This window comes from Vicia villosa, linkage group LG7 (genome assembly GCF_029867415.1).
Source record: "Vicia villosa cultivar HV-30 ecotype Madison, WI linkage group LG7, Vvil1.0, whole genome shotgun sequence".
Lineage (NCBI taxonomy): Eukaryota > Viridiplantae > Streptophyta > Magnoliopsida > Fabales > Fabaceae > Vicia > Vicia villosa.
Window position 1 is genome coordinate 103,688,089 of NC_081186.1, and position 27,154 is coordinate 103,715,242.

The 27,154-nt window shown below is 33.3% G+C and overlaps 4 protein-coding genes across 5 annotated transcripts; 3 read left to right on the forward strand and 1 right to left on the reverse strand.

The window, feature by feature from the left end:
• The first annotated feature begins 883 nt into the window (after nucleotides 1–883).
• On the forward strand, nucleotides 884–3,409 carry LOC131616318 (GDSL esterase/lipase APG-like). The gene is made up of 5 exons (XM_058887619.1): nucleotides 884–1,160; nucleotides 2,018–2,148; nucleotides 2,299–2,532; nucleotides 2,611–2,866; nucleotides 2,991–3,409. Exons 1-5 carry the CDS (start codon nucleotides 911–913, stop codon nucleotides 3,185–3,187), a joined length of 1,068 nt encoding a protein of 355 aa, XP_058743602.1. The 5' UTR covers nucleotides 884–910; the 3' UTR covers nucleotides 3,188–3,409.
• Nucleotides 3,410–4,100: 691 nt separating this feature from the next.
• Nucleotides 4,101–6,427, forward strand: LOC131616319 (GDSL esterase/lipase APG-like). The gene is made up of 5 exons (XM_058887620.1): nucleotides 4,101–4,390; nucleotides 4,919–5,049; nucleotides 5,195–5,428; nucleotides 5,596–5,851; nucleotides 5,941–6,427. The coding sequence occupies exons 1-5, from the start codon at nucleotides 4,141–4,143 to the stop codon at nucleotides 6,135–6,137; spliced, it is 1,068 nt and encodes a 355-aa protein (XP_058743603.1). The 5' UTR covers nucleotides 4,101–4,140; the 3' UTR covers nucleotides 6,138–6,427.
• A 140-nt stretch (nucleotides 6,428–6,567) lies between these two features.
• On the reverse strand, nucleotides 6,568–9,758 carry LOC131616317 (protein CHUP1, chloroplastic). 2 transcript variants are annotated; one of them, XM_058887618.1, is made up of 5 exons: nucleotides 9,593–9,758; nucleotides 8,955–9,225; nucleotides 8,704–8,789; nucleotides 7,867–8,562; nucleotides 6,568–7,549 (listed from the first exon to the last, which is right to left on the reverse strand). In XM_058887618.1, the coding sequence occupies exons 2-5, from the start codon at nucleotides 9,130–9,132 to the stop codon at nucleotides 6,716–6,718; spliced, it is 1,794 nt and encodes a 597-aa protein (XP_058743601.1). In that variant the 5' UTR covers nucleotides 9,133–9,225; nucleotides 9,593–9,758; the 3' UTR covers nucleotides 6,568–6,715. The 2 variants fall into 2 exon arrangements, with proteins under 2 accessions (XP_058743601.1, XP_058743600.1); XM_058887617.1 differs by lacking the exon at nucleotides 9,593–9,758 and adding an exon at nucleotides 9,429–9,572.
• Nucleotides 9,759–20,326: 10,568 nt separating this feature from the next.
• Nucleotides 20,327–26,533, forward strand: LOC131616320 (uncharacterized). Its single transcript, XM_058887621.1, has 15 exons — nucleotides 20,327–21,081; nucleotides 21,888–21,943; nucleotides 22,256–22,314; nucleotides 22,430–22,501; nucleotides 22,643–22,723; nucleotides 22,875–22,982; nucleotides 23,120–23,182; nucleotides 23,457–23,537; nucleotides 24,645–24,710; nucleotides 24,795–24,950; nucleotides 25,102–25,179; nucleotides 25,380–25,418; nucleotides 25,655–25,737; nucleotides 25,943–26,015; nucleotides 26,102–26,533. Exons 1-15 carry the CDS (start codon nucleotides 20,564–20,566, stop codon nucleotides 26,285–26,287), a joined length of 1,719 nt encoding a protein of 572 aa, XP_058743604.1. The 5' UTR covers nucleotides 20,327–20,563; the 3' UTR covers nucleotides 26,288–26,533.
• Nucleotides 26,534–27,154: the final 621 nt, after the last annotated feature.

The window sequence follows — 27,154 nt, forward strand, 5'->3', positions numbered from 1 at the left end:
ATAGGTTGGAGACTTAGAGACGAGTTTTAAAAACACATGACTTAGCATAAATAAGACGGAGTATATGAAATGTAAGTTTAACGAAAGGAGAAGATTTTTAATTTAGAGGTGAAAATTGAAGATCACAAGTCACGTGATTTGAATATTTTAGTTGAATAAGACTTGATTGTCGGTTGTTTAAAATAGAAAATATCAAACTTAAAATATAGACATTCTGATCTCGATCCAACGATAAAAATACGTCGAACGCATGAATCCGGCAAATTTTTAACACTAGCCCCCTATCTTAACTTATTCCATCACGCAAACATGAGCCAGTACGTAATAGGACTTTTCTGTGGAACAACCGCAATAACTCATGCACATGCTCCATCGCTACTCACTAGTACTCATACAACAAACCCCAATTCCTAACCTCAATGCCACCCCTGCACACACAATTTCAACCACCTATCTTCACTATAATAAATGAAAGAAAAAGTCATAACCTACACTGCCAATGCATTACATGAAGATAATTCATTAACTAAAATATAAAGTTTATATCCAAAGTTTCATTGAATTGTTTAAGACAAGAGTTGGTTGTGTTACTGTTGTGTACATTTTTTTCATACCGATACGATTTTGTCGCGAGGTGTCAGCTCAGTGACAAGAGTATAACATGCAAATGTATTGTAGTTTAAATTTCTTCGAGAATAGTTGTAAGATAATAATAATGCCACTTAAAGGAGACAACTACCAAAAGCTTTTAGTAGAGTTATAACTTATAAGCATATGTAACTACTCAACACGTTCTCATTTAATGGCTATGCCTAACTTGAGTAACTTCCACCATCCTTCTTCAATACGGTACCATTTTCGGTCTCCATATATAAACAGCAGAAAGTTTTAGGTCTCCAAAAGCAGAAAAATGGTGAAAATGAGTATCAAAGAAGCACTTGTTGTACTCTTTGCATCTTTCTTGATCCTATCTTGTGGCTATGCACAAGATACTATTGTACCAGCTATCATCATATTTGGTGATTCTGCTGTTGATGTAGGCAATAATGACTACCTTCCTACTCTTTTTAAGGCTAACTACCCTCCTTATGGGAGAGATTTTGTTAATAAACAGGCTACTGGAAGGTTTTGCAATGGAAAATTAGCTACTGATATTACAGGTAAATGTTGCATCAAAAACTTACATTATGTGTAGTTTTAGGTTTAGTTTTGTGCTTTATGTTTTCTAGGGTGAAAATAGTTTCCTACTAATGTTTTTCCGACTGTTCCATTCCATGCTCGTTGGAAATGCTATGTTTCCGAGGGATTTAGTCATTTCCAAGAACTTTTATCCCTCGGAAACCAGCTTGTTTTTATACTGTACTATTGTAGATTTGCTTAGATTAAACTAATGGATTCTAAACTGTCGGTGAGACCTCAGAGTGAAGGCTTGATACCTAAGAGTAGTGGCGGAGCCAGAAATTTTAGGGAGCCTGGGCAAAAAATTAAAACCCTATTTTTACTAATTTTACAGTCTGTTTTTACTAATTTTTCCCTTGATTTTGCCCAAAAATTTCACACTCTGCTTTTACTAATTTTGTCTAAAAATTACTAATTTTACCCTTGGTGTTGTCTAAAAATCGACTATTAGGCGGGGAGTATACAACGAAAGGAGGGATTGAGCCCAGGCGCGTGTCCGGGCTCGCTGGGCTATAGATCCGCCCATGCCTAAGAGTATGCGCTTCTCTTAAGATTTCATATTCGAATAACGCGGTGCTAGCAACTCTTGTGTTCAATCAGTCCATACAAAAGCTCTGTCTTTAATTAGGCCCTCAATAGTGGATGGTGGGATTGATCTCCCGAATTTAGTCCTAGAAACGGATAACAAATTTCAAAGAAAAAAAAATCTAAAGGCTGAGATTTCGTTGGAGGGATTTGAGATTATTTATACCCAAACCTTGTGTTGGAGTGTTGCACATATACTCATGCATTTAAATTTCATTGATGTTTGAGTGTTTTTTCTTTTTTGTTGTTGCAGCTGAAACGCTTGGTTTTAAGAGTCCTGCACCTGCATATCTCAGTCCACAGGCATCAGGGAAGAACCTCCTTAATGGAGTAAACTTTGCTTCAGCTGCATCTGGTTATGATGAAAGGGCTGCTACCTTGAATGTAAGTTTACAATAATAATATTCAATTATAGTTACAAGTTGAAAAACTCAAAAGTACTAAAAAATAGAGGGATTATATGTTAGAACTTATTTCTGTTCGGAATAAAGATGTTTTGTTTTGAACTTGTTTTTCTTTTCTTCCTATTTGCAGCATGCACTTCCATTGTCCCAACAGTTGAATTATTTCAAGGAATATCAAGGCAAATTGGCTCAGGTTGCTGGCAGTAAAAAAGCTGCATCGATTATCAAGGGTTCATTGTACTTATTGAGTGCTGGAAGCAGTGACTTTGTACAAAACTATTATGTTAATCCTTGGATCAACAGAGCAATCACCGTTGATCAGTATTCATCTTACCTACTAGATTCCTTCAACACCTTCATTAAGGTACTTTATTTCACTCGGAACTTGAACTTAGATTTTTCGGTTAATAGACCCTAATAGTGGTTCTTGGTTGGCACACAGGGTTTGTATGGATTAGGAGCAAGGAAAATTGGAGTGACTTCACTTCCACCGTTGGGGTGCCTACCTGCTGCAAGGACTTTATTCGGTCAACATGAGAATGGTTGTGTTGCAAGAATCAACACTGATGCACAAGGATTTAACAAGAAAATTAACTCAGCTGCATCAAATCTTCAAAAGCAACTTCCTGGTCTTAAGGTTGTGATCTTCGATATTTACAAGCCTCTCTACGACCTGGTTCAAAACCCTTCAAATTTCGGTACGCAACACTTTGTTTGGTTTCTCCACTGCAGGGAATCCAGATTCATAAAGACGTGATATCTTTTTCAATATAATGATGTTCTTTAAAACAAAATTAACCTTTTTTATGATGTTCTATATAGGTTTTGCTGAGGCGGGGAGAGGTTGCTGCGGTACAGGAACGGTAGAGTTAACATCGGTATTGTGCAATCAACATTCAATAGGAACTTGTTCTAATGCAACTCAGTATGTGTTTTGGGACAGTGTTCATCCTTCAGAAGCCGCTAATCAAGTTCTGGCTGATTCTTTACTCGTACAAGGCATATCTCTCATCACATAAGGAACGACTCGTGACATGATTGTTTATCTAAGCTAAAGATTATCGTGTACAAGTACAACTACACATTATTATTAAAGTTTCCTGCTTTTCAGGATTATGCTACAAGAATCCCTATTCTATGTATCTTATCTGTCGCAAATTTCAGATTAAGTTGTTTGTAAAACATATTATATACACAAGTTTCTGCTTACTATTTATAAATGCATTTTAATATCTTTCGTATATTGAACGACTAATACCTATTGGACTTCTCCGCCAATTTATCTTCTCCCTCGCACAATATTGTCCCAAGTTGTGGCAAACTATGTACCTGCCACGTTAGTAACATAACAGAATGTGTGAAAACAGGTACTTTGTTCGCGTAATGAAACTTAAATGACCTACCTGGGACAAAAATAAACCACGAATTTTTCGAATACGATTAAACAACTTAAGGACTACGTGATGCATTTTGAATCCGATTAAGTATTACAAAACTCAGAACCGAATTATATTGATGAATGCTTACAACTGATTTCAATACGTCCGTATTTATTACACACTGCTATATGGTGTATCAGAATTACCTAAAGGTAGTATACTCATTGTTCAATGTTGCTAGATATTAAGTTAAAATAAACTATATGATGCCGATCTTTTACCTATATCGTCGTACTCACTCCTAAGACCGTCGGCTCCAATATCAAGTGGAGATGTGTTAAGACTACATCCTATAGATCTCGTAGTTTAAGTTTTTTTCGAGAATAGTTGTAAGATAATAATAATGTCACTTAAAGGAGACAACTACCATAAGTTTTGTAGGAGTGTTATAAGCATATGTAGCTACTCAGCACGTTCTCATTTAATGGCTATGCCTAACTTGAGTAACTTTCACCATCATTCTTCAATGCGGTGTCATTTTCGGTTTCCATATATAAACAGAAGAAACTCTTGAGTCTCCAAAAGTAGAAAAAATGATGAACATGAATATCAAAGAAACACTTGTTTTACTCTTTGCATCTTTCTTACTCCTAACTTATGGCTATGCACAAGATACTATTGTACCAGCTATGATCACATTTGGTGACTCTGCAGTGGATGTAGGGAATAATAACTACCTTCCTACTCTTTTTAAGGCTAACTACCCTCCTTATGGGAAAGATTTTGTTAATAAAAAGGCTACTGGAAGGTTTTGTAATGGCAAATTAGTTACTGATATTACAGGTAAATATTGCATCATACTTTGATTATGTGTAGTTTTATTTTGTCTTGTCATTTATGTTTTCTAGGGGTACATTCTGCTAAAAATAGTTTTCGGCCAATCTTTTCTGACTGTTCCATGCTGGTCAGAAATGCTATGTTTTTGAGGGATTTAATCATTTCCGAAGGCTTTTGGCCCTTGGAAACCAGCTTGGTTTTGTATTGTCCCTCACCACTAATGAAATCTCAATGTTGGATTAAACTAACGGTCACTAGATCAATACTTGCACATGTTAGATTAGTCTAATGATTGAGATTTATTTGAAGGGATGGAGAAATCCAAACTCAATCCTGCAGAAATTTATTGTAGATTTGCTTCGATTAAACTAATGGATTCTAAAATGTCGGATTAATCTAAAGGCTGAGACCTAAGAGTGAAGGCTTGAGACTTAAGACTGTGTTCCTTCCTCTCAAAGTCTCAGAATTGAATTCCGCTAGTGCTAATTCTCACGCATTTAAGTTTCATTGATGTCTGAGTGTTTTTTTATGCAGCTGAAACACTTGGTTTTAAGAGTTCTGCACCTGCATATCTCAGTCCACAGGCTTCGGGGAAGAACCTCCTTACTGGAGCAAACTTTGCTTCAGCTGGATCTGGCTATGATGAAAAGGCTTCTAAATTGAATGTAAGTTCGCGATTTTATGTCGACTTGTCAAGGATTCATAAATTCGATTCGTAAGAGTCTAGATTCTATCGTTTTGCAAAAATATATATGTTTAAACTTATTTCTATTTGTTTTGAACTTGTTTTTCATTTCCTCCTATTGGCAGCATGCACTTTCATTGTCCCAACAGTTGAGTTATTTCAAGGAATATCAAGGCAAGTTGGTACAGGTTGCTGGCAGTATAAAAGCTGCATCGATTATCAAAGGTTCATTGTACTTATTGAGCGCCGGAAGCAGTGATTTTGAACTAAATTATTATGTTAATCCTTCGATCAACAAAGCAATCACTATTGATCAGTATTCATCTTACCTATTAGCCTCATTCAACACCTTCATTAAGGTATAAGTTACGACTTCATAAGTTGAAAACAACTTATGAACACGTCAGAAGCTCTCCCAAAGAGGCCGTCATATGTTTTGGTTTTGACAAATGGTTATTCTAGTTAGGATTCGAACTCGGGTTTACCTGTGAATAGACCCTAATAGTGGTTCTTTGCTAACACACAGGGCTTGTATGGATTAGGAGCTAGGAAAATTGGTGTGAATTCACTTCCACCATTGGGGTGCCTACCAGCTACAAGGACTTTATTTGGTCACCATGAGAAGGGTTGCGTCGAGAGAATCAACACTGATGCACAAGGATTTAACAAGAAAATGAACTCAACTGCATCAAATCTTCAAAAGCAACTTCCTGGTCTAAAGATTGTGGTTTTCGATATTTACAAGCCTCTCTACGACCTTGTTCAAAAACCCTCAAATTTCGGTACGCAACACTTTTCACTAAAACACATTCAACATATAGGATTTTGATGTTCTTTAAAAAACTAATCTTCCTTATGATGTTTTATATAGGTTTTGCTGAGGCAGGGAAAGGTTGCTGTGGTACAGGAACGGTAAAGTTAACATCAGTATTGTGCAATTCAAAATCACCAAGAACTTGTTCTAATGCAACTCGGTATGTGTTTTGGGACAGTGTTCATCCTTCAGAAGCTGCTAATCAAGTTCTAGCCGATTCTTTACTTCTACAAGGCATATCTCTCATCACATAAGGACTCATAACAAGATTGTTTATCTAAGTTAAAAGTTATTGTGTACAAAAAGTACAACTTCGCATTATTATTAAAGTCATTCAAAAGTTTCCTATTTTTCAGGATTACTTATGCTACAAGTATCGTTGTTCTTATGTATCTTATATGTTGCGAATTTCAGATTAAGTTGTTTGTAAAACATATTATAATTCACAAGTTTCTGCTTATTACTTATAAATGCATTGTAATACTAATATCTTTCGTATATTGAACGACAAATACCTCTGAGACTGCACAGCCAGTTTCATTTCTCCGTCGCGCAATATTTGTCCCAAATTGTGACAAACCGTGTACCTGCTGCGTCACTAACATAACAGAATATGTGAAAAAAGGTAACGGTGTTCACGTAATGTAACTTAAGAACCTCGTGATGCGTTTTGCATCCGATAAGTATTACAAAACTCGGAACTGAATTATATTGATGAATGTTTACAAGTGATTTCAATACATCGATCCTTATTTTTTTACAAACTGATATACCGTATATCAGAATTGCCTAAAGGTAGTATACTCATTGTTCTATGTTGCTAGATATTAAGTTAAAATGAACTATATGATGCTGATCTTCTACGAATTTCAAGTTTCGGAGTTTCGCTAGTACTAGAATCTTTTAAAGCTTCAGCATATTTGAACAAATTGGATTTTTCTGAGCTATAAGATTCTGAAAAAGAGTCGGTGGTAATTTTCAAATCTCCTGAACCAGTTTTCCTTGGACAGAAACTCTTTGACCTTTCAACAAATGAATTTCTCCCAGTCTCTTCCTTCAAACTCAACGTTTGTTCTAAATCCATAGAATTTCGAGACGTCCCGGTAAGAGATTCATACTCACTCCTAAGACCATCGGCTCCAATATCATGTGGAGAAGTGTTAAGGCTACATCCTATAGACCTAGATTTTTCTAAAGACGTACGTCTACTACCGAGATTATTGCTACTATCCTTTCCTCTCATTAGCTTCATAAGTTTTCCAAAGATCTTCGACTTATTTGTGGCGTTGCTGCCTCGTGCATTGGATGAAGTATCGTGAGGAGAATACTCCTCACACTCGCCGTAAGAAGCTTGTGAAGTTGACCATTGATCAGAATCCAAATCAGAAATGCTACTTCTTCCTTCAGCATTTGCGTATTCAAGTATAAGCTGTTTAGCTTTCTTCTCAGAAGCTGGACTTAAGGTTTTACTTAAGTCCCTTGCAACTGTTTTACCAGGTGGAGGTTGATAGTTTCGCATTTCATGTCTTAGGCAAGCATTTAACCACCTTAAATAAACTAATTCTTCAACATCTGTGCATCTATCCGCTTTTAGTTGCACAAGTTCTTTCGTCAATTCCTCGTTCTCTCGCCTCAGACGGTCGCTTTCTTCCCTTAGAGCATCTGCCTGCATCCAGAAAAAAAAGATGAAACTGAGTTTGACAAACACTGATTTAATAAAGTAGATTGATCATTATAATCTATTTACTCGATTTTGGTATATGTGGAGATTATTGATAAGTGATTTTGACTTTAAGCTAAGATCTGTAGCATTTGACTTCAACCGTGATTTTTTCACTCGGATTTATCGTTCAACTCACTTTCTTGTGAATGTATCCAAACATTATTGTTTTACCTTAAACTCATGTTTAATTAGAATCTGTTTTACAAAAGCGGTTCAATAAAAATCAATTTTTGTCACCGTAAAATCAAACACAAACTTACTTCTGGATCTTCAAGAACAGAATTCGCAAGAATCTGAGTAGATTCCAATCTTCGAGCTAAGTCGGAATTTTCCTTCTGTAATCTCAAACTAGATTTCCTCCACTGTTCCGCCTCAGCCTCAAGACCATTTAGCTTTTCCAGCCTCATTTGAATTTCTTGATCATTGGCAACCGCTTTGGACTCAAGCTCCTGCAACTTGGTAACTTTTTGTTTAAGATTTACGATATGCTCCTTATTCTGCTCAGCTTCATTCCTAATTTTCTTCTTCAAAAACTTCACCTTTGTTTTTGAAGCCTCAAGTTCGGCAAGCACTTTCGCATGACCTGCAACCTGTACCTCTAATCTCTTATTCTCAGACTGTAATGTCTCGACTTTTAGATTAAACATTTTCGACTCCATATTGCTTATTTTCAATCGGTTTTGAAGCTCCATTACAGCTGTTTCTTGGTCTCTTAGACCACAGTAATCAAGAAGCTGAACCTCGAGAGTTCTTTCCCTCTCTTGAAGCATCATGATCTTGTTCCGCAGTTTTCTGATTTCTTGCTCATAAGCATCTTTCTCATAACTCGAATATACCTCAGAAGAATCGTTGATTTCAGGGACGAGAAACTCGTCTTTCTCTCCATTATGTTTAGTTCTTGGAGAGACACCGGTTGAAGAACTTCTACATACAACCTTGTTGATGCATTTTTCTTCCTGTTAAATAACACATCCACTAAATCTATAAGTTGTTTTCAGCTTATAAAAACAGCTTATGACATCTATATAAGTTGTTTTCAGCTTATTTCCTTAAGCCTTCAAGATAGCTTATACTAAAAACAATCATAAAGAACTTACCGCGTCAAAATCACTTCCTTCTGAATGAATGTTGCAAGAACTCGACGATGCTCTAATACCTCCTAAACTAACTTCACTCCCATGACCTGAGAAAAACATCACACACGATTCATTCAAATTTGGCTCAATCGAGCTTATCTAGCAGCATAAACAACTACGAGACTCTTTGGAAGAGCTTATGATACGTTTATAAGTTGTTTTCAGCTTATTTTCATAAATTCTTCAAAATAACTTACGAAAAAGAAACAAACCTGAAGGGCGGTGGTCTTTGGGGGAAGACTTGATCCTTCTAGTTCTAAAATTTGAATAGAGAAAACCGGCAAAGGTAAGAGCAAAAGCCAAACCGCATTTGAGTAGAATCGGCTTCATAGTTTTCTCTTCTCTCACAAAAATCAAACTAAAAAACTTTCTAAATATGCTTTGCTCCATTATTATACTCCGATATCGCAATCAAAACCTTTTCATTATCATCATCTTTCATCATCTCTACAACAAAACACAAGACCAATTCCTGGTCCATACCTATAAACACATCACAACAAATCCCTAAAATTCATCAGAAAATCTCCAACATCATTAAACCTAAATACATGCACCATGTTAGATCAAATCATACAAGACCACATAAATCAGATATTCTCTGCACGCAACAACGCCAGAAAACTATGAAGAATCTAACCAAATCAAATTATGCATAATCAAAAAATGATAAAGAAGTAAAATACCTTACAATCAAACACAATTAACATATGCAAAAATTGAAGCAAATTAACAAAATCATCTATTTCATGATTTCATGTGATGAAGATAGAAAAAGAATATTGTCTTAAAAAAATATATGAAACTATACATTTATAGGATCATGGACATGATCAAATGTTTATTGTACCTTAATTTCAAAGAACTGAAAAGAACCATTGTGTTATGATATTGTTTTTTGGCAACGGTTTCAATTAACGTTAATGAATGTCGCTTTCATTGAACAAATGAACAATTGTTTAAACGTAACCTTGAGAGATTAAAAAAAGTAATTATGTGGTTAGCAACAAATTAACATCGGTTAATGATATTTTGTGTTAGGTAAATGGTTAGATTAGGATGTTGAAAATGGATCATGTTAAAAGGAAAACATAACAAAAGGTGAAATTAGGAAGGGAAAAAACAAAAAAGGGGAAGTTAGAAAAAGTAATAACAAGAAAGAAGATTTTTAGTTTGTGCAAATAATTTATAAAATTGGATATAACATGCAAAATCTTATTTATCCATCTTAGGTGTTGATTTAAAATAAATAGTATATGTTAGGTGTTTAAATATGGAACTAAATTAAGCTAGTAAGTCAGTTTTTTAATCAAAACAAAGATTTAATTATCTTTGGATAATATCTATATAATTGTTATTAGAGTGATTAGTAGACTCGATTTTGAAGTCAATTAGGGTTTTTTGAATTTTTGCTATCAGATTTTCTATATGACTTATATCTTTTTTCTTTTGTGTTGTTTCCTTTTTCTCTAAAACCTTAGTCATTACATTCTTATAGTCTGTCTTCACATCTATCTCTTTTGTGCTCATCTTAATCGCAAGCTCAATGGTATTGAGAATTTCTTGAGCTTCTATCGCAGTAGGGTTGAAGTCTCCTCTTTGATTACATGTAGCTTCTGCTATGATTTCCTCCTTTTTGTTTTTAAACATTTCTCTCATATATATTTCATTCTCCATCTATTTCTAGAATAATATCAATATTAATGATGATGATGGTGATGTTATTCTTCTAGGTAATGTCCATGTTGGTGTTATTGGCTTCCTGAATGTTGCAATTGGAGTTAGGTCGATGGTCTTAGTTAGTCTTTGATTGAATAGCTTCATGCATGTTAACGTTTTTGTAATCCTTGAGTTGATTGGCTTCGTGCGAGTTTTGTTTTGGTGGTGATCTTCATCTATCATCAAAGTATTTATCTAATATATTTTATCTTCTTTCATCTCTATATTGTTTTTTTTTCCTTTTTGCATGTGCTTGTTTTTGTTGTTATGGTTGTTATGGTTAACTAGGTTCTGGTTTATCCTCTATGAGGTATCCTTGTGAGATTTCTTGTTTGAATCTTCATCGGTATAAATATTCTACTCATAATCTTCATCATTTGTACTTTTAACACCTGCAGGTCTCTCCTTATGTCTCCCAACTCTCCACCTTGTTAAAGTATTATTCCAGTATCCACCTGTATTATTTGTACTGATTCCATTTATGATTTTTTCCCTATGTCTTTCCCTTTGTTGATTTGATCTATTTAGATGTTGCTTTCGATATGGATATCTTCTTTTTCTTGAGGATTGTAAGTTCCAGGATCCTCTCTATGAATGTGTTTATTACTATTATCTTTTCTCTTATTGATGATCTTCAGATGATTTTGCGTGAATTTTTATCTTGTTGTTTATTCCTTATGGATTGTTGATATGGATATGGTTATCAGTATTCTTCATGTAGTGCTTGTTATTAGCTCCACAAGTATCACCTTCACACCATATTCTCCTGATTCCTGTTATTCTCTAGATCCCTCGGATAATTGCAGTTTTTTTGGACATTGTTGTCTTCCTGATCTCTATCTTATTTCTACTATTGATAATTCTTTATAATCTCTCTCTTATTTCTACTATTGATATTGTCCTAGTTGTTGCAGATTTTATTATTGTTTTATTGATCATGTCTCTTGGTATTGACTTTAGGCATGTTGTTTCCTTCTTTTCCAGTTGTTCTCTGAATAATGTTTATCTCCTTAGTAATATTATCCCTTGTTCATCTTACATTATTAGTTCTTGTGTTTTGTTTATCCTTCAGGGTTTTATCCAAATTGATTTGATCAAACTGAAGAGACATTTTGTTGATGTGGTCAATGTAAGTATTCTCTCTGAGATTGTTGTTGTTTTTATTATCATTGCAAGATGAGTAATATTAATATTCTCAATGAGAATGCTGGTAGTATCCATGTTTTTTGGGTATATATTGCGACTATTGGTTTTGATTGTGATGTCAGTCTTATTCGTCATTTCAGAAATTGGTCATATGTAACTAAATATTGATAGGATAGTGATGGATTATGTCATATGTAATACCCCAAATTTTTTTGTTAAATTATTTTATTTTGATTATTTGTGATTTCTTTGTGATTGTTAATATTTTTATTTAATCAATTGGGTAGTATCAATTAAATAAATAAGAATTGGATGGGAATATGTTTTACAGGTAGAGATGTAGAGGGTAAGTTAGAAGTGGTAGAGTTGATTAGAAATTTATTTAGAATTTTAAATAATAAAAATAATATTAATTTAGTTGGTTTATTTAATTAAAATAAGAAATATATATGGAGAGTTGGGTCATATTTGAGAAATTAGAAGAAATAGAGGGAGGAATAAGTAAAAGGAGTATATGTGGGGGAGGAAATTATAATTTTATGACTGGAGTAATTATCCTGATTATAAAAGGTTGAGAGATAACCTAGTTTTAGAAAAATATTCAAAACATTGAAGAGACTAAAGGCAAGAGATAGGATTTAGAAATTATGATTGTTAATGGTTTTATTTTATGCATTTATTTGTGAATATATGCAACACTTTTTTAAGTAAAATTTGTTTAAAAGATGTTTTATAAAAAAAAATTCTAAAAAGTACGTGAAAATTTTAATTGAAAGGTAAAAATAGGCGGGCAAGCACGCCACCTTGGCCGGCGGGCTTGATTTTTATGTCCATTTCCACTTGGACGGACTTGCTCGCCCCGCTCTTTTATTGGTGTTGTTGATTCTATTATTGCATGATTAATTGATGAATTATGTTGTATGGGTGTTATATGCAAATTATAATTCTGGTTGAATTTTGATGATGTTGACCTATTAAATATGCGCATATTATTCGTTGTGGTGATATTGTTGTTTAATGGTTGCATGGAATGCATACTACTAATGCTTTATAGATAATTATGTGGACGTGCATAGTCGTTGTTGTTTACGGTTTGAAGTGGGATTATCAACAAGTTGTTGTTGCATCAATTATATATCATGCATCATTTGGGTCATTGTTATTGAAATAGGGTGGTTGCAAGTCTAGAAGGATAGATTGGTGATTTATCTCGAACCTAGAAAGGTGGGTTCGGGGTCTAGAAGGGTGGACCCGGTTCGTATGAAGTATCTTTGTATATTGGTACTAAATGCATGTGAGTCGAGTTGTTGCCATCAGTCACGTTGCATAAATGAGTTGTTTGCGTGATAGAAATTTGGGTATGATGTTGAGATGGTTGTGAGAATATGATTATGTGATTGATGTGGAATATGTGTAGATATTTTTATTCTACCTTATAACTTATATCATTGAAATTATTGAAGTGAATTCTCACCCTCTTTGCTTTAATGTTGTCCACCATGGACATCTTGCAGATACTCAGGAGTAGAGTGTTGTTATGAGTGAGAAGTAGCTCATGGTTAATGATGATTCTCTAGGCTTGCTTAGCTAAAACGACATCATTAAAGATATGTATCTTTCTAAAAACTAGATCAACCTTGTCTTTCATACGGCAGAGCTTATTCTAGGTAGTCCAATATATTTTCCTCTCGTCCTTTTTGGCTCCCCACTAATAATTTTGAATGATTATGTCAATGTTATTGTAGACGCTCTCAGGGAAATTAAAAGGACTCATGGCATAGGTAGAAATAGCCTGAGCAATAGCTTTTATAAGAATGGCCTCTCCTACAAAGGAAAGATTCTTCTTCTTCTTCTTCTTCTTCCAATCATTAAGTTTGTTTCTTACTGTTTCAAGAATGAAGTTAAAGTCACTTCTATTGGATCTACGAACATGCGTTGGAGACCCAAGTAGCTACCTTTTTTGTTAGCAGTTCTAATAGACATCTTATGATTGACTTTATTTTAGGTTTCTTCATTGACTTTATTGATAAACACCATCACTAACTTATCCAAATTGATCATTTGACCAGAAGTATTTTGATAAAGTTCAAATATTTTTGTAACTCTTTAACTTCTTTTTCCATTTCCCTGCAAAATATTAGGTTGTCATCAGCAAAGAAAATGTGTAAAATAGTAGGGGCGTTTTTTGCTATGGAAAGGACATGGATAATGCCCCTATTTTGGCCTTTTGTAAATGTAGTGATATATTTTTTAGAGTCCCAAACTGGGAGACTCTTGATTCCCCGCCTGACGTGATATCACTCAAGCAACATCCTCACGGAACATGCGGGCTCGCCCTTGAGGCAGATGAGGAGTATAGTACTACTATCACCCATTAGTCATATGAGAAGGAGTCGTACCATGACTCCATAAACCCTAGGCACAAAAGGCCTTTATATATACTTCTCCCCCAATGAGAAAAAGGACAAATCCTAACTTACGCATAAAACCTAAGGCATAACGCTTATACACAGAGCCTCTCACCTCACGTGAACAGATCCTCTAAATTGTGCACAATGAAGTGGAATTATGGTTGTAATGTCCCACACAAAGGGAATTACGACTATAATGTCCCTATGGTTTTCGAGTTTTTAAAAATGTAATTTGGGCACAATGAAGTGGCCATTACGATCGTAATGGCCCTAGTAACTCTTGGATGATCGTTTTTCTACTGTTTTGTTTTTTGGATTTTCTGTTTTCCATTAGTTACACACTGATGAGACAAGGTTTAAATGTGAAATATTGAGAATTATTAGGTCATAGAGGCTATATAATAATATTGTAAATATCGGTTTAGATATCTCTTACATTCTATTGATTTTTGCACACTTTACTAATTTTAGATTTCTCTACATTTCTACGTTTCTTGTAATTAGAAGAAGAAACAAGCATTGTTGTATTTTACTTTCTTTGGTTAATTAAGGTTCTATTTTTGTTATTTATTTATCACTTTATCATTCTTTACCTTATATTTATGTCACTGTTATATTTATCATTATGCTTGTATTTTCTATTACCATAAAGCAGTTTCATTATAGACTTGGGATTATGATTATTGGCTAAATTAGAGACCTCATATAAACTCTTAGGCTAAACTTTGTTACGAGAATTTATATCGTACTTTATTCGTTAAGTTTTTCACACATATCTCGACTAAAGTAGAGATACCATTAGAAATCCATCAAAAGGTGGGGACTGATATCTTAGCTAAAAGGTCGATCGCTTAAAACAACACATGAAAGTGTATCTGGTTTAACTGGTAAAATTATGCATTTCTTAAAGATAGCTTTTCTTGAAAGGATCTCGAACAATTAAATTAACTCTACGAAAATAGGTGATTCATCGGTTTAGGATACATTTATACGTTGTGAAAGAATATATGATTATATTTTGATAGAATATGTATTTAATTATTAATAAAATATATATTTATATATTTATATTGATATATAAATCTCACATCGACTATAACATATAATAAATGGTAAACCTCTATATATAAAAAATATAAATACATATTCTATTAACGATTAAATATATATTCTATCATATTTATCTATTTTATGTTTGCAATGTTAAAATTCTCACAACACAACAAAACAAAAGGTTTTACATTAGCAAGTCATGGATAGATGATCACAGTCATTAGGCTATTCTTCATAAAATTCTTAATCGATCATAATATCTCAAATCAATTTAATATCTTTTTAGCTAATCAACGAATACACAAAAAATCAATAATCTAAATAATCCTCAGCAGAACGATATTTTACCATATTAAATATATCATAAATTTATAATTAATTTTGTTATAGAGATCAAATTAATCAACTGAATCATCCGATTTTACAGTTTAATTCACTTATATTCATCATCAATTCGCTCAATTATTTTCTTATTCCACGTAACCAAACACACACAGTTTCTCATTAAACGCACATTGAGACTCTTGCGACCGCACAAACATACCTGCCTTTTCATTCAAGTTAGGCCGACGGCAAAAGTGCCAACACACGAATATGTTAGGGACACGACAATACAAGCAATGCCAATGAATTAATGGACACAAATCATAATGTGTAGAGTTAGATGAATGTATTAAATGTAGCATTAAAGTGCCTTTCTTTTTTCTTGTAAAGATGACGAAGCTTTCATTGCTCCACTCGTTTTGGCTTTACTTTCTAAATATAGCGTCAGATGAATCCAATTTCAACCCTGGCTAACTAATCAATACCGAATCAATAAGTACTAAGACTCTAAGGCTATGTTTGCGAGTTTGGAGGGGAGGGGAGGGAAAGGCTTCCAAAAATGAAATTTTAAAAAAATATAGGAAAATATTTGACATTTTTTGAAAAAATGATTTTGTTTAGAATGGTTAAAGAGTCATTATCATTACTAAATTTTTAATTTTCAGAATACTATAACAACCTAAAAGATATTTGGAAAATTTATGTAAGCCCTTCAAAACCCTCCAAAACCCTCCATCAATACAATTTTTGAGTTTCCCCATTTTATGGGGTTTTTGGTGTTATGAATAAACTCAAACCTTCCAAAACCCTCCTACCCAAAATCTTTTTATCCTTTTCACCCAATTCTTCCTATTTTTCAAAGCCCTCCCCTCCCTTCCCCTCCAAACTCCCAAACATAGCCTAAGAGTAACAATTAGTAGAAGCTGATCTTTTTGTACCAAAAATATAGCATTACCTTTTTGGACCAAAAAAAATAGTGATATTTTTAACTACGCTTTTATTTGATAATTCTATTTTTGGAGATTTATATCTTACGTTGATACATTGAAATAAGATATGTTTAGTAACTAATTTTTTTCTAGACTTATGATGTAGTTTTAGGGTCATGCTAATATTTGCTTTAAGGATACATGTTAAATATATTATAATTAAAAAAATTAAATGTAATTAAATGCAATAAAATTATATTTAAAGTTTCGATACGTTAAATGTACGCGTTTCAAAAAATATTTCTATAAATATTTCATTATCTTGTATTCTTGAGACATATGTTAGCTTTTTCCTTGTTTTTATTATATGTTTACTAATTATATGTTTACTTCATTTTTTTTCTTATTATTAACGTGGGTGTCCTAACTTTGTATTCCACCCTATATTGTCGTATTTTTATTAGTTTATTAGTCATCCACTATAAATTGGTTTAATTTTTTTATGTGTTAGTCTTTGATTTTTAAATGGAAAAAATTTAAATATAATTCTTTAAATGTAATTTTAACTATTTTTCAATGAAAATATGACAAATGTACTTAAATATCATTTAAAAAATTAAATAAAAAAGAAATTGCATATGTAAAATCAGATAAAGTTTTGAATCCCACACGTTTTAAAAATTGATCTCACATAAAGTTTTGAGATTAGCATGAAATTTATTTAATAAAAATAAAATGAGAGAAAATGTTAAAAATTATTCTTAGCAGTATTCACATAAAATAGAAGGGGCAAAGTAGAGATGACAACAAAACCCGTACGTGCGGGTACCCACTCAAATCCGTCCTGAAGTTGATAGAGAAAATCCGCTTTGACTGAGTTTGGGTTCGGGTTTTCTCCGATTACAAAATATGGAGACGGATCGGATAACGAGGACACTAGTACCCACCCCAAATCCGTCCCGTTTATTTCATTATATATACTATTATTTATTTTTGATAGTTTAAAATATTAAATAAGTGGTCAATGTTTTGATATTTTGATTTGTATTTATTATTTAAAGTAAGTATGAAATTGTTTTATTTTGTTATTTATAATGTAATTTTATTTTGAAAAAATAAATATTTTGTTTAAAAAAATTAATTTTATGGTGACGGCGCAGAAATACCCGAATCCAACTCGAACTCGTTTAATTCAGATTTGGATTTAATTTTTCATTCTTGTTTAAATTCGGGACAAGGAACGGAAATTATTTGAGACTTGAATTTGGATTTGGGAAGATAGTAACCTTCCCGTCCCGTCTTGTTCCCAGCAAAAGACACCTCCCTCAAAATAAGGATATACACAGCAATCTCAAGTTTATTACATGGCAACAAAATATGAAGTAATTAGGCTACGATATAAATAGGATAAGATTAGGTGAGAGAATGATAACATCGTCGTTGAGTGGCGTTATCACTGTGGAAAAATTATATTAATTTAATTTAAATTTAACTGTATTTTTTTTTTTATGTTTTTTTTTTCTTTACTTTGTTAGTCTATATATTCAATATTTTATGATTACTTTTGCCCCTTCATATTTTAATAGTTGATACATACATTCTTTTATAATTTGGTAGTGCCAATGTAACCCCACATCATACAACTTTGTCATGTTATTTATTTAAAAATTAATAATTTTATAATAAATTATTATAAATAAAAATAAAAAATATTAAATTTATTTATTTTTGAAAGAATAATTAAATTATTTATAATTATTATTTTTTATTGAAATTTTAAATGATTAATTAATCATAGAAATTTTGAAGAATTATTGAATCATAATGTAAATAAGAAATTTTTGACACTAGGAGTTTCAAACCATCTCCCCCAAGGTCATTGATACGGCAATCCAACCAACTAAGCTACACTGTAAGTCATTTATTTTTTCTATGTTTTTAAAATCTCGTACGAAGGACTCGACTCAAAGTCTCGCTTAAGATACTCAACTTAAAGTTTTGTCTGAGAGACTTAATAAAAAGTCTCGCATAAGAAACTCAACATAAAGTCTTGCCTAAGAAATTCGACATGACTTTTCACCTGAGAGATTCAACTTAGAATCTCGCATGAGGTACTTGACTAAAAGTCTCCCTCAAAGATAAATTACTTCCTAGATTAAATCACTTCGTCTTTTTCAATAGTGAATTAACAACAAAAGACAATCAACTACACACTACTAATCAGAAAGAGATCCGGGCTATTAAAAATCCACCTCGCTAGAGAAAAATTAGATCTCTTACCACAAGATCCACCATTAACAGATCAGATACCAACAAAAGAGCACCAAAAAAGACAATACCAAAATCTACCTGAGAAACATGACAAACACTCTATCCGCTAAAGGTACGGATAACAAATAGGATTTTGAAGCCAATTAGTGAAGGTACAAAAGTTCACATGTGATCTATTAGATAACCATTTCCATGCCAAAAAAAATATTTTTCCCCTCTACCTATTTTGTTGTATTTGAGAAGTTGAGTATGATTGTTGGGGAGTCCAGGAGAGTCGGGAGCACTAATAGAACCGATGCTCCAAAATCATAAGAGAAGGAGACATCACATCTCCACCTAAAACCTCAAGGTGTTAGGTAAATGGGTTGTCTCTTTTATAAATCCAACATTTCACCCATTTAAAGACAATGTGGACTTTAATCACCCACACTTGCACCCAATAATGACATCATTGCAGACTTTCCAAATGGACCAAATAACATAGTGCGAAATCAAAAAGTAACCTCCCTTTAACTTACTCCTACCCCTAAAGAAAGAAAAACCTCCAAAAGAACCTTAACGTCGTTGGGGATATTAACCTACCACCCCAACCACTTAAAGATCTCACACCAAACCGACAATATAAACTCACAAGTGACAAACAAATGTGAAACTGACTCTAGCAAAAACCCATACATGTGACATGAAATTAAACTAGTACCTAGGATCACCCATCTCTCAAACACATTTTTTCTAGTCGGGAGTCTATCTTGCAGAAGTTGTTAAGAGAAGACCAAGATTTTAGGAGAAACTCAATTAATCTAGATGAGGGAGGAGAATTCAACTCTATCGAACGTGGAATCGAAGAAGAGATGGAACTAACCTTCTAAACAAGGTAGGTTGATGTCATTGAGAAAGTAACCTCTCTGTCATGTTTCTGAATCCACTTATCACTATTTAAGGAAAAAGTAACAACTCGAATCAAAGAAAGAAGTTTTTCAAAGACGGATAACTTTTTAAGAAAGAAAGGTCGCCACCTCCTAAGATCCCAAGTTAAGACCTCATTAACCACCAAATCAATATCTCCAACAAACACTTATTGCAAACCATAATTAGAAAACAAACTAGAATAATTTGGTCAATAATGGGATGATTCCTAACCAATGGTCCATTCAAAAGAAAGTTTTATAACCCGATCCAACTCTCTTAATGACATCCTTAACAAATTAATTGGAACTATTAACCTATTTAGACTTCATTATAGATTTTTCTTTCCATCAAGATGAGGTGGAGTAGAGCCGCTTAATCCTTTCCCTTCTAAGAGAGGAAACAATTATAAACATAAATTATGTAAATTATAACTCATTAACTACAAGACTTATCTAGAAAAAGGTTCAACTCAACTCCAAACTTAACCTAAAGAAGTTGACTTCTCATGATTCCTAGTAATATAAAATATTACAAATACATCCACACTTTTCACGGAGAATTAATATCAATCACCATGTCTACTTTGGAGTGTGAGAATTTTCACATTAGCCTTTTGCCTTCAAAATATGATATTGAAACACTTATCTTTTATATTCTATTGGAGGCAAATCAGGAGGTCAACAAAGAAGTATTTTATACTTGAAACACACTTTTGTAAGAGACACATCACATATGTTCATCCAAAACTTTAAAATAATAGATGTGTGCGTTCTCTCATTTATTAAGTTCCCAACCTTCTATTTTCTAATCATTTTCTTTTACAAAGTAAAGAGCAGTAGACAAAGGGGTATGGAAATAATTTTCCGCCAAAGATCTTTTTGGTTCCAACAATTCGAATAACAAAGATGGATAGTTTCTTGTTTCTTTCATTCTCAGCAATTTGAAGAACAAATTTTCTCATTTTCTCATTTTCAACATCATGTTCTACTTTCTAAAACCCATGCTATGTTCTCACAGTCATTCATGCAAACACTAACCATAGCATAACTCAAAACCAAAATGCTTTCCTTTTCACTCTCTCCATTCCCTTCAACCCAATCACCATCACTCCACAAACCACCACCACCACCAACAAATCCAATTCTTCGCCTTAACCCACCACAACACCGATTGAATTTCCAACAAAGCGCTTCTTCTAGCTCTAGGGACAACAATAAAGCTGAAGACTTTCCAATAGAAAATGCTAATACTAGAGTAAACCCAGTTGAGGGTAGTGATGATAGGGTTTTATTTGGAAGAAAGAAGAAAAAGGGTAAGGAGAAAGTTTACTGGGTTTGTAGTGATTGTGGGTACACTACTGGACAATGGTGGGGTGTGTGTCGATCATGCAGTGTTTCTGGTACTATGAAAGAGTTTCATGAAGCGAAAAGTAGTGATAGTAATGGTAAGGTTAGTGGGTTTTCGGTTATGGAGAATGGTTTGGGGTCTTGGCTTCCTCAGCAGAGTGGTGAGTTAAGGCCTTTGAGATTGTCTGAGGTTAATAGAGGACTTGATCATTTGCATTGGAGAATTCCTTTGTAAGTTGTCTTTGTTATATTTGTGCTATCTCTTTTTATGGGCTTGTTTGGTAGTTTAACTTAATGATTGCTTAGTATTGCTTACTGAATATTGAAGTTTTGTTGAGTGAGTCATATTTTTTGTTAAGTGGGAAGTTGGGTCTACTAATATTCCACTAGCCTACTTATTGTATGTTTCGTTTCACGTTTGGAGACACAAAATTGATTCTGGGTGTGGAGAATTGATTTTGACATGTTTGGTTAGAATTGATTATACTTAAATGCTAGAATTTGTAGTTTTTGAGTCTTAACATGATATTTACACTGAAATTTAGGGCTCAACTCACTTTTGCAAGAGTTTATCCAAACATAAATCACTTTTATCTTCAACTCACTTTCAGCCAGAATCAATTTTATAGAATTAATTTACTCAAAATAAGTTGTCTTCACCGCATAACCACATGCTTAGACTCTTAAGTTTCACAACCTTGATTACATTAGTGATACTAATAAATATCTACTTTTATCTATTTCAAAAATTGTGTTGGTCATTCAAATTGTTTCATTCTTTGGAGTTCATCCTCAATTAATTTTCCTTAATATGTGTTGTAATGTGATATATTTTTTGTACAGAGCCTATATTCAAAATGATAGAATTAGACCAATTCTATGAAAGTATCTTCATAAGGATGTTAAATAGAACGTTACCATCGCGATTAAGACCCAAAGGAATATGTCAATGTATTGGTGTGTTAAGTGCATCTACCAAACTTCTAGTCTAAGTGGTGCCTTTCTATTTATGCTGTGTACTTTTTGCTTCAACTCAGGTCTGGTCTTTTTGGAAATGAAGTTTCCAGAGTGCTTGGTGGTGGCCTTGTACCAGGTTTAATCCAGTTTCTCGTCTATATTAATATGCTAGAAACCATTTACTTTGAGGTTGTTTTTTCTTTTTGTTTGTATATGATTGATTTCGCAACTCAAATTTATCAGATGCATGATGCAGTGTAGGCGTCTTAGTCTAACAACATTTCATGTTTGATTTTTATCCGATTCTTCCCATGATCCTAATATTTTATTGCTTATATAAATGCTTCCATCTACTAATTATTTTATCTTAAGTCAAATTCACTAAAAAGACTTCCTACAAAGTGTATTGAGTATCAATGACAACTTAATTTATAATTTGGGTTTGAAGGCTCATTGACTTTAGTTGGCGGGGATCCTGGTGTTGGGAAGAGTACTCTGTTGCTGCAGGTATGAATTATTTTGGATTGTAAAGCTGGACAAAAGTTACACGGTTAACTTTCTCTTGTGGGCTTGGTCTACCCCCATTAATACTTGCTTTAATTTTGAACATTTGAATTTGAAGCTTGCTGCACTAATTGCGGAAGGCGACAAAGACGGTGAAGCATCTCCAGTTGTGTATGTCTCTGGTGAAGAGGTTTGCTTTTATTGAGTCTCCTAATGGTTTTCATATATGAAATTTATTTGATTTATATTTATTATTTAGGCCTATTATTTTATATGTTTTCATGTAGCGTTCATTTATGTCAATTTTTTTTTTATCTCTTTCATGTGACAGAGCATTGAGCAAATTGGTAACAGAGCTGACCGCCTAACAATTGGATCAGATATTTATTTATATTCAAGTAATGATATTGAGGTTCTGGCATTTTCCTACATTATTACTTCTTTTACATGATTCTGGTTGATTTATACTACCAAGAAGTTGGGTTGACTTAAATTCTTGATTGGCTTGAGTAGACAATCTTAATGACGTCTAAATAGCTGCAGTTTTTTTTTTATGGTGTCAGGACATATTGAAGAAAGTTCATCATCTCTCTCCTCGGGCTCTAGTTGTTGATTCTGTACAAACTGTTTATTTGAAAGGAATAATGGGGAGTCCTGGAGGGATTATGCAGGTGGGAGGGAAAGAATGATCCTAGCCATTACATAAATACTCAACCTAATCTGTCAAAAATGTCCATGCTTTACCTTTTTTTATGGTGAAAAGAACTGTTGGTTCCATGGTTTATGACATGTAATAGGTGTGAAACAGGTGAAGGAGTGCACTTCGGCCTTACTACGATTTGCAAAGACGACAAACATACCAGTTCTATTGGTAAGCAAAAATATGTCTTTCAATTTTGTGAATATACCTTTTTTAAAACAATAATGAGTTGTAGCAGTGAATCACAACACCTATTTTACCTTTACTGCAAACCTTTCTATTCTCCATATGGGCTTTATACAACACCACCACTCATGTGTATTATTTAATAGATTATTGATGTTACATGTATGCATTTGATTTATGGATAATTTAGGTGCATTTTTGTTAAAATGGCATTCACATTCTTGACCACAATTTGTTTTTTCTTCCTTCTTTATTTCAGATTGGACATGTGACAAAATCTGGAGACATAGCAGGACCCCGTGTCTTAGAGCATATCGTTGATGTTGTTTTGTATATGGAAGTTCGTACCTTCTTACATCTTTCTTTCTAGTTGGTAAAGCTGATTTGTGCTTATCGCTACATTTTCGACCATTTACTATTTAGCATGCTTTTTGGTATCCTTGACCCCTTTTAAATACAATACAAGTGCTCTTTAAATTGAGTGTTTGCTAGAGGAAAGGAAATATTACCAATTTCTGGAAGAAAATAGACGTCCTTGTCACATTTGGTGGATCTGATGTTGCAAATCCTACTCACGAAGCTTAATAGTATTCCTAGTATTTCCTCAAAGTTATTTTCATAGTAAACCTTGTTTGTTATTCACGCTTTTGCATGCATTTGGAGAATGAGAACAAAAAGTCAAAAAACATGGTAAAGAAGATGTTCTATAACCAAGTCTTATCCCATTAAGTTGGGTTAAGTACATTTATCAAACTACTCCATAATGTTCTATAAAAAACTATGCTTCTATCCAGCTCAGTAGTCTCGAGATCTCTCTTAATAGTTTCTCTTTTAGTTTTTCTAGGTCTCCTCTACATCTTGCGGTTTGATACCCTCCATCTGAACTACTCTCGTTACTACACAATCTGCATGTCTTCTCTCTACGTGCCCAAATCACTTAAGCCCATTTTCCACCATTTTTTCTACCATAGCCAATAGATGCTACCTCAACTCTCTGTCTAATGTTTTTATTTCGAATCTTATTTCATCTAGTCTTACCACGCAACCAACATAACACCTTCATCTCTGCTACATTTAGTTTATTTTCATGTTGGTTCTTTACAACCCAACGTTCAATCGTGTACAATATTGCCGGTCTTACACCTGTGTGATAAAAAGTGGAAGGATAATGACATTAAATTACAAAAGTGCTCAATTCTTCTCAGGGATCAAAACAAGTATTAAAGAGATAGTTTTTCACTATAATTTCATTTACGGCATTAAAATATTTGGTTTGATTGAAGGACATGAATCTTCCCATCCCACTTTCAAAATCAGTTTTACCATTTCTTTTTAAATTAAAATCTGGATGTTTTGTTAGTAACGCCTTGCATTTATTTCTCAATTATAGTTGCCTTTTTGAAATCACCACATTTTCTCTATGCTGATTCTTCACATTAATGCTCAGGGCGAGAAGTACACTTCCCATCGTATGCTTAGAGCTGTGAAAAATCGTTTTGGATCCACTGATGAGGTATGCCACAATAATTATACCATGGATTTACTATTGTGATCTAGGGAAATTTAGTGTTTGATATGTATTCTTTTATGCGTCCAGCTTGGAGTTTTTGAGATGTCACATTTGGGACTTGAGGCTGTTTCAAATGCCAGTGAAATGTTTCTTAGTGAACAAGACCTAGATTCAGATATTTTAGCCGGACTAGCTGTAGCTGTAATAATGGATGGGTCCAGAACGTTTCTTATTGAAATTCAGGTGATTTTTATCTTGTACGCTTGTTAAGGGTCAGTTTACTTGGCGAAAGCATTTTCTTTTTTTTAATTTGTATTAATTTTACTTGTTAACAAGGAGATACGAGACTCTTGAACTGAACAATTGTCTATATTTTTTGGACTGTATATGGTAGGCACTTTGTCTTTCTGGTTCGACAGGATCGAGGCAATTTAATGGTATCCAAGCAAATAGAGCTGATATGATCATATCTGTGAGTTATTATCGAAGATTTTCATTAGTATTCTTATCCCTAATCTTATACCATATGCTCATATTTTTATAGTTTCTTCTTAATGGAAAAATGAATCTTAAGTGGGTGTAAAATTTTCTTTATTAAAAATATACTTCACCACATTGAAATGAAACATGTGAAGTTGTTCCTTGATCCTCTTTCTGTCCCTTGAACTGTAGGTTCTTATCAAGCAAGCAGGACTCCGTCTCCAAGAACATGTAATCGGATTTATATATTCTTTTTATCTTTTTTAGTTTGTTGTTTTAGTCTTTCTACTTAAAGATTGTGAATGAATTAACTTGTCAATTTAAAACACTATTCTATCACATCAATTTATTGTTTGAATAGTCATGATATCCATCGCATGTTCGGTTCTTATAATGTAACCAGCAACAAAAATTTCATGCTGATATTTATATTGATTGTATTCTACTCTTGTGCCTTTGTTGAACAGGCTGTGTTTTTAAATGTTGTTAGTGGATTGACACTGAGCGAGACTGCAGGAGATCTTGCAATAGCAGCTGCAATTTGCAGCAGGTTTGTGTTAAAACTGTTTTTCAATTGATGTAAAATATTGCTCATCTGACTTGGTCAATTTCTTGTAATGATTGGGAAGAGGGTCAATTTCCAAAAACTCGAAGCCTAAGTCTAGCCTTTTATCCGACAACGACTTGTTTAGGTCTAGTCTGTCCTTTTTAAAATTCTGGTATGATCATATTGTCTTTCCCTTTTTTTTTTCCAGTTGCCTGGAACTTCCAATTCCAAATGACATTGCATTCATCGGTGAAATAGGTCTTGGTGGCGAGCTTCGCATGGTGAGGATATATTGACATAATGTCAATGCTTCTACTATTTTTTTGTTTAGTGTTAATGTTGCATTATTATTGATGTGATGATACAGGTTGGTAGAATGGAAAAAAGGGTACACACAGTGGCGAAATTGGGTTACAGAATGTGTATAGTACCAAAGGCAGCTGAAAAGGTTTTGGGAACCGAAGGTTTAGAAAATATTAAAGTTGTTGGTTGCAGGAATCTCAAAGATGTTATCAACACTATATTTCCCAATGTCATGAGAAGAAGCAACTGAATTGTCACACTTGCTGTGTTTTTGTAATCCCTATGTAGTGCTTCTTTCTTTTTTGGGTGAAGTTTACTTATGTGTAGCTTACATAACATAGGATATATATACCAGTATGGTTTTCCTATGCTGTAAAAAAAATCTATGCAACTATTTTATCCATTAAAATTGAAGATGTGTAACATGAGTTTCATTTGTTATAAATTCTATAATTTAAGATGTATATTCATAGTAATATTTTGTCCCGTTTTCATATTCAAAATGATGTTGCCATAGAAAGGGTGTAATTATTGAGTTTATGCTATTTTACTTGTTGGACACCCAAATTCCAATTTTTATTTTTTTAAGAAAAAATTATACCTCTGAATAATAACGTTGATTACAAAATCAAAGTCTGATCCATAGTTGTAATGCCAAATTTTCGAAAATCTTTTTCCCTTTGAATAATAATTAGGATTTCAATTTCGATTTTAATTTTATTTCTTATTTTAGGATATTAAAGAGAATCAATTTTGATATTCCAATAGAGTATATGATTATTTATTTATTTTATCATATTTATACTGTAATCACTTTTATATAAAAGTAAATAAACAACCTTTTTTTCTCACAAATCATGCACTATTTTTCATGGTGGGGATAGTAGGGGAATACATCCTGTAACTTTTCATTTTTTATCTTTCTCTAACTTTTCCTCTATGTTTCTCATTATTTACTTTCTATCACATCTTTTTCCCTCTTAAATAAATATCACTTTTCTTTTGTCTTATAAAGGTAGATGATCTTTACCCTTAGGGTCTGTTTGGAATAAGAGAAATAGAAGCGACAGATATAGGGGAGAGAGAAGTAGGAGAGAAATGAGGCCTTTCTTCTGTT